Genomic DNA, 6,435 nt, shown 5'->3' with positions numbered 1-6,435 from the left:
TTTTTTTTTTTTTCCCAGTCCCTTTTGGTGTTGGGGGGGGGAGAGAGGATCGATTCCCACTGGTTACGGCCTGGCTTTTTAAAGTTACTGGACATCCCTAAATTCAGCCCCCCTCAAAAAAGAGCTGCAGGTGCTCCGCAACTGTCAGCAAAAAGGCATAAAATCAGACCTTTTTTTTTCTTCTTTTTTCCCTATTTTTTAAAGAAAACTAAGCGAGGACAAGAGAGCCTCCTGCGGGGAGCGAGCRGGGGGGAAGGAGAGGGGGCGAAGCCGAGCCAGACAAGCGCCCGAGTGATAACTTGCCTGAACCCTTTGATAAATGAGTTGACTCTTTTTTTTTTTTCCTTCTTTTTTTTTTCTCCCTTCATTCGCCGCACGCCAGGAACAGAATTGGCCYGAACTAGTGGAATTGGCAGCAAAAAAACTAACATACAAGTGTGTCTGGTCAATAGAGCGCTTGTTCCTGCCTCTGGGTGCTATGTGAGGACTTTGACTGTGTTCTCGGCGGAGAAGTTGGATGCTGGAGAGACGCAAAGGATTTTTTTTTTCCCTTTTTTTTTTTTTTCTCCCCGTCCTTTCTCTCCGGCTCTGTCTTTTTTTTTTAAATATTCATCAATGGGGTGGGTAGTTTGCTGTAGTCATTAAAATCTCTCTTCCCCTCCCCCTCGCTTTCTCTAGGACTGCCACTGTTGAGGCTGTGGGAGTATGAATCAGCAGCAGCAGAGAATGGCYGCAGTTGGGACAGACAAAGAGCTCAGTGACCTGCTGGACTTCAGTATGGTAAGCGAGCGCGGCCGGGGGGCTTTAAAGGGCCCGGGGCTTTGCTTGTTTGCAGTGTTTTGGAGCTGCGCGAGGGGAGGAAACGCGAGCCTGGAAATTGGACGTGATGGCTTTCAGATGTGCCGGGTGTTTGTGTGCGGGCACATGTGCTGCAACTTGTTTATTTTCGAGTTGAAGCAAAGCCTCTGCCCCTCCTCTCTCTCCCTCTCTCTCCCCCCTCTTCCCCTCAAATGCGTATGGTTTCCTTGGGTGAGTGCAGAGAGGTTTTCTTTTTTTTTTCTTTTTTCTTTTTTCTTCTTTTTTTGCGGGGTCGGGGGGAGGATGGGAAATTCTCTGGAAGTGTAACGTGGTTGTCTGTGTTCTGTTGAAACGCTCACGGCGAAACGTGGCCCGGTAACTGCTCCTGAAGCCATGGATACAAAACTAATGCAAAGACGTGACCGAAGTTAAAGGCTGATTAATCAGGCTTTTTTCCTCTTCCCAGATCCAGACTATTAAACTTTTGCTCCTACAGGTTATTCTATCTCGGTTGGAAACTTGTCCAAGCTCTCCAGTGCATTATTTTTGCAGGAGTTAGACGCTTTTGTTCCCCGCTCTCTGCTCTTCTCAATCCTGGAAGCCTTTAGTTGCATTTAAAGTGACAAAACCTAAGAGTTTCCCCCCAAAAGCGTGTGCATCTCAGAGGGAAGAGGAGTCTCTTCTTATCACACCAGAGTGAGGGCTAGTCCTTGGCACAGTCGGTAATGTGCCACCCGGTGCAAACTGTGTGTTTGCGGCACCGGAGCCGGCTGTAGCTGGCAGGTGACTTGTGGAAAGGGGAGCTTTATGTTCAAAAGAAAATAACTTTCTGTTTGGTTCCTCTGTCGTGTGCTGCACCCTCATGGCACTGGCAGCATGTGTCTTGCTTTTTAGATAAGCAAACGAACTGTGAAGATAGAAAAAACAGCTCCACGAGGAGGAATAACTATTAGCGGCGCAGCTGCGGACCCGGGCGGTCCTGGGTCACCCGGCGCAGGGCTGCAGYCCCCTGCGGGCTGGTTTCACCCTCCCTTGGTGAGGAAGGGAGGAGAATAAGCGGGGGGAAAAGGGTAGCAAAGCTACGGGCACCCGCTCTCCTTGTGCCTGTTACTCCTGCAAAGAGTGCTGAAGTTTGGCAGCTCTTCCGTACCCGGGCACAGGGGATTAGCAATGGGGAAATAAACCTTTTCGTAATGCTGGGGTTCATACCAGTCCACGGAGAGGTAGGAAGGCTTCGTGGCGGTGCCTGCTTATCCCACGTAAGAGCAATTCTCCTGCAGAAAGACGGAAGGAGGAATTCTTCTAGTTTTCAGCTTCTGTAGGGAGGTTGGTTCCCTTAAATTAACAGCAATATATATATATACATATATATATATATATTTTTTAAGTAGTACGTTTTACAGTTGGTAGGGGGACTGCGGTGACGGTATGCTTTTAAAAATAGAAATACATTCAGGGTTCACTGGGGAGCGGCGTGTGGTTATTTTTCCCCTCTCATCTTGGAGGTTCTGCCGCTTGGCAGGAGTCCTGGCGCTTGCCGGCTCGTACGTGCGAGAGTGCCAGGTTTTGAGCTGCGCTTTGGGTCAGTAATCCGTAATCTGCTCCCGCTTCAGGACTGCAGGAGCTCCTGCCTTACTTTCTTTCTCCCCCTTCTTCGAAAAAAAAAATCAAATCCCACTCACCATTTGGAGCTTTAAAAAACTCAAGACTTTATTTTCAAAATTAACGAACCATCCTCATTTGCATGCTCGCAGGGTTGTATTCCCTAGAGGGGTCCTGACCTGTTCCCTCTCTACATGAACATTTCTGTTCTTGGAGGTTAATCTACAGCTAATGGTTGAATTTGGGGTCGATTCYAGCTCTTTTATGTTGGTGAAAACCTGGAGAATGACCAGAATCTGTCCTGTATTCCTATAAGGCTTACGTATTCAGCAACAGCACCGGGGGCGGTTGCTTGCCGGATCAGGGCCTGCACATGTCATTTGCCAGCAAATGATTCGAAGACGTTCCCTCCAGGATAAATTGGCCCATGGGCTCCAACGCAGTCTGGATTCGAGCCAGATCTGTTTCACAAACCCTCCTCTCTGCACATGCACGCCCTTCTCCTGAGTTTGCATAAAGGGAATATTAGCATATCTCCTAGAAAAATGCTAAAATGTGGCGTTAGTAGACAGTGCTCGTGCTGGTCTYGCAAACCTGTAATGCGCGGTGTGGGAATGTTGTCGAGGCTGCTGCGTGGGGTGCTGTCCCTGCGTCATTGGGATGAAGGCTTTGTGACCACAAAGCTCTCTATCAAGTATATTTAGATTTTTATTTGAATAAGCGGGAGTAGAGCGTTGGGTCCTCTTCAGGACAGTGGATGGGAGAGGAGGCTAAAGAGATTTAGAGAGTCCAGAAGCATTTGCCTCAGATCAGTATTTCGGTTCCTTTTTTCTAGGGGAAATATGTTCAGCCCCTGGTAGTTTGTGGTCCAGCTCTGTGCTGTGCTTTGCTGTACAAGGAGTGAATTTTAAGTCCTGGCTGTAATAGGTTGCATAGGCAGACATGAGTTTGTGGGGTCACTAAAGGGCAGGGCTGTATGAGGTGCTATAAGTTGGGCTTATAGCCTGGCAAAGAAAGACTTGTGCCATCTTAAATAAATCGGGTAGTTACTGAATGCGAAGCACTCATCCAGAGGTTTGTGCCGAGGTAATTTGCCAATAAGGGCGAAAATCAAAGGAATCTGTAATGTGCATTTAAGTGAGCCGGAGCCAAACACGCAGCTATGCAGTCTGATCACTGCTTTGGGGTGTGCAAAGCAGAGCGCTTACCTCTACCTCGGAACAAATTGCCTTTTATAATTGCCCCAAAGTACAGGTAATTTGTAAGCTTTCTTTCACCACTGCTCCGTGGCAGTAGTCCAGAAAGGGCTTGCAAATCTGGAAGAGAGCTTTCGAGAAGACATCCTATTTATTGATTTGCCTTGCCGGCTTAACCTTTTTGTTACACTTCGGTTTCGATGCGTTATTCTTTGGCTCGTAGTTGTTTATTTTTGAGGTTATACATGTAGGTGTAGGAGCACAGTAAGAGCTGCGCTTCAATGCGTATTTTTTGTACGCTGGGAGGTGCTGGGTCACGTGAACTCGGTGCAGTTATCCCAGGCTTGGCCCTGCCGCCTTGCCGGTGTTTGTGCTTCGCGGGAAGCTCTGGGCCGGTCTCGGAGGCGGCTCGGGAGGGCGGAGGGAGGGAGGGCAGCCGGGACGTGGGGGGGAAAGCGGGGAGCAGGCCAGGCGCTGAAACGCGAGGTTGGGGGCCCCATCCGTGCCGCAGAAGGAGCCTGCCAAGCTAGATAGAAGGAAGCGGCTGTGTGCCAGCCTAGGTCTCTGGCAGAAGTGAAATACTGTTAACAGCCATGATTATTAGCAGAGTATTAACCATATGCCGTGGGGATGCTAGTTGTCATAGTGGCTTTCTAACTCGGCGAGAAGTTGCAGTGTAGGCAGGGGCTTGAGCAATCGCCTAGGACCTGCAGCCCCATTTTCCTGCGAGCGACTGCTCTTACTGCCTGCTGGCCCTTGCGGCTCCAGCCGCCGAATTAAGGGTAAAAAACAAAGCGTCAAAGCTTTCTAACGCTGCGTTGCAAACGAGCTGGGCTCGAGCAGCCCTCGGTTTTACCGGAGCTCCGTCTGTCTTTGCTTCTGCTCCTTCTGAAATGCTGAAAGTTGCTAAAGCGCTGCCATATGCCCTGCTCCGGCCAAGGAGCAGCGCCTGCATTTCCATGATAAAACTCTTGCTTTTGTTTGGAGTGAAGCGGTTGTAAAGTTTGCTTTGCACCTCGGCGGACGTTTGGGGCTGCAGTCAGGAAGGTCTGTCTTGAATGAAMGCGTATAAAATATCCTGCTGGCAAAGTTTATTGAGTCGAATTCCCTCTTCTCCCCCAAATTAACAGCTGGATGCTTTCCATGCTGCAAAATAGATTTCGGGTTTGGAGTTCAGGCCTGAGGTTGGTTCAGCCTGGAGTTCATAAGGTGGAAGAGCAGAGGAAGTGAGAACAGCTATTTAATTTGAAAACACTGATGTACTGGTAGAAGTACACAATAAATGAAATGTTGCTTGATATTATTTGCGTCTGGCAAATTCCCTTTCTTGCTTATGGGTTTGCTTTTGAAAACACGGGCTCTCTTAGGTTTAACCTCCCCCTGGCAAGTGCATGTGTTGGGATTTTTCCATCCTTTGGATTTGTAGCTCTTCATCTGGGAGGAAAGGAGAATTAATCCTTTGGGGAAGGAGGGGGGAAACACAGATAGGAGGATACGCGTAAGTTGTCAGCTGTCGGGGAGACCGGAGGCATTACTTGAGAAACTATATACAGAGACTTAAGATGGGGGATTTTACGTAACCACTTAAATCTACATTATTCAAATCCAGCAAAGGACAAGTAATGACCCAATTACAAATTCTCAGACGCTCCGTGCCTGGGTCCCTCCGGTGCCTGCCGGTTCTTCAGTTTGTCTCCCCCTTCCCCCCCGGTATATTTTTAAAGTCGCCTTTAAAAGCAGAAAGGAAATTCGCAGTGGGTGGGTGAACTTTGATTTTGAGCGGCAGAAGCTCGCGAAGGCAGCGAGCGCTCCGCGTATGACTTGCGCGCCCCGCTCCTCGGCGCGGCGCGGCCAGCTCGAGCTTCAGCCCACACCGCGGTGGAAAAACGAGTCGGCAGCGCAAACGAAACGCGCGCTGGAGTTCGCCGAGCGACAGATACGTTTGGAGCCTTTGCTGAAGCGAGCGGTAACCCGGGGTTCCCTCTCCTCAAATGTCACGCCGCTCGAGCGGCTCGGCTCCCTTTGATGTGGAAAAGGGGTCAGTTATGCTTTAATTCCTTTGGAAGTGAGAACAGGAAGGCGTTACATCAGCCTCAAAATATCTCGCAAAACAGACGGAGGCGGGCGAAGGTGAGAGGTGGGGAGGGCATCCCTCGCTCGGGGCCCGGGCGCGTGGGTGCGCTGGGGATTGCCGAAAGCCGGCGGAGGGGGGGAGCGGGGCCGCGGGCCGGGGAGGGGGGACCCCCCGCGTTTGCAGAAGTCGAAAGTGCTCGTTGCACAATGGAACAAAGCCGGTCATTTGCTCCGCTGGTGTCTGCGAGCCGAACCTCGGGTTTTTCGGCATCAGCAAGTATTAAGCAGAAATGCTCGCGGAAAAGAGCCAGCGGTGCTGCTTTTTTTTCTCTTTTTTTTTTTTGCTTTTTTTTGCTTTTTGCTGTTTGGTACCGTTATATTCATGCATCCCACCCCCCACCTCGTGCTTGCGTATGCAGAACTGCCCCTTACCGCTTGGAAAGGGGGTTTCTGACCACTTGGCTTAATTTTCTTCCCTCCCTTACGAAGAGGGGAGCGAGCGCGGGCCCGGCTGGATCAGCGACGTGGACGTCGCTTTTAGCAGTTTGAAAGACCGCGGCGGCGARACAGCCCCGTCCTTCGCCGAAAGCCCTCCGCGGCGCCGCAGGGGAAGGCGGCTCGCGGGTCCCCAGCGCCGTSGGGGTTTGTTTTTGTTTTCTAGCCCGACTTCCTGAGGAAACGAGGCGAATGCGGCGCCGGCGCCGACGGCCCACCTCGACTAACCGCTGAGCCCGCTCGCGGGGGCCCCGGGTTTGCCCCGGCAGCA

The 6,435-nt window shown here is 50.8% G+C and overlaps 1 protein-coding gene across 12 annotated transcripts in view; it reads left to right on the top strand.

Annotated features, from left to right (window-relative positions):
* Positions 1–368: 368 nt before the first annotated feature.
* TCF3 (transcription factor 3) overlaps positions 369–6,435 on the top strand; it is a 74,024-nt gene continuing 67,957 nt past the window's right edge. For 6 of the 12 annotated variants that reach the window (XM_026072788.1, XM_026072779.1, XM_026072709.1 and 3 more), the window contains exon 1: positions 370–780. In XM_026072788.1, the coding sequence (XP_025928573.1) occupies positions 706–780 (75 nt within the window). In that variant the 5' untranslated portion in view covers positions 370–705. Of the gene's footprint in view, positions 781–6,435 lie in introns of all 12 variants that reach the window. The other 6 variants (XR_003254717.1, XR_003254716.1, XM_026072772.1 and 3 more) reach the window with 3 other exon arrangements.

The sequence above is a fragment of the Apteryx rowi genome, unplaced genomic scaffold, assembly GCF_003343035.1.
Source record: "Apteryx rowi isolate R43461 unplaced genomic scaffold, aptRow1 scaffold_1091, whole genome shotgun sequence".
Classification (NCBI taxonomy): Eukaryota; Metazoa; Chordata; class Aves; order Apterygiformes; family Apterygidae; genus Apteryx; species Apteryx rowi.
Note: the sequence above shows the minus strand (reverse complement) of the source record. Positions and strands in the feature narration are given on the sequence as shown.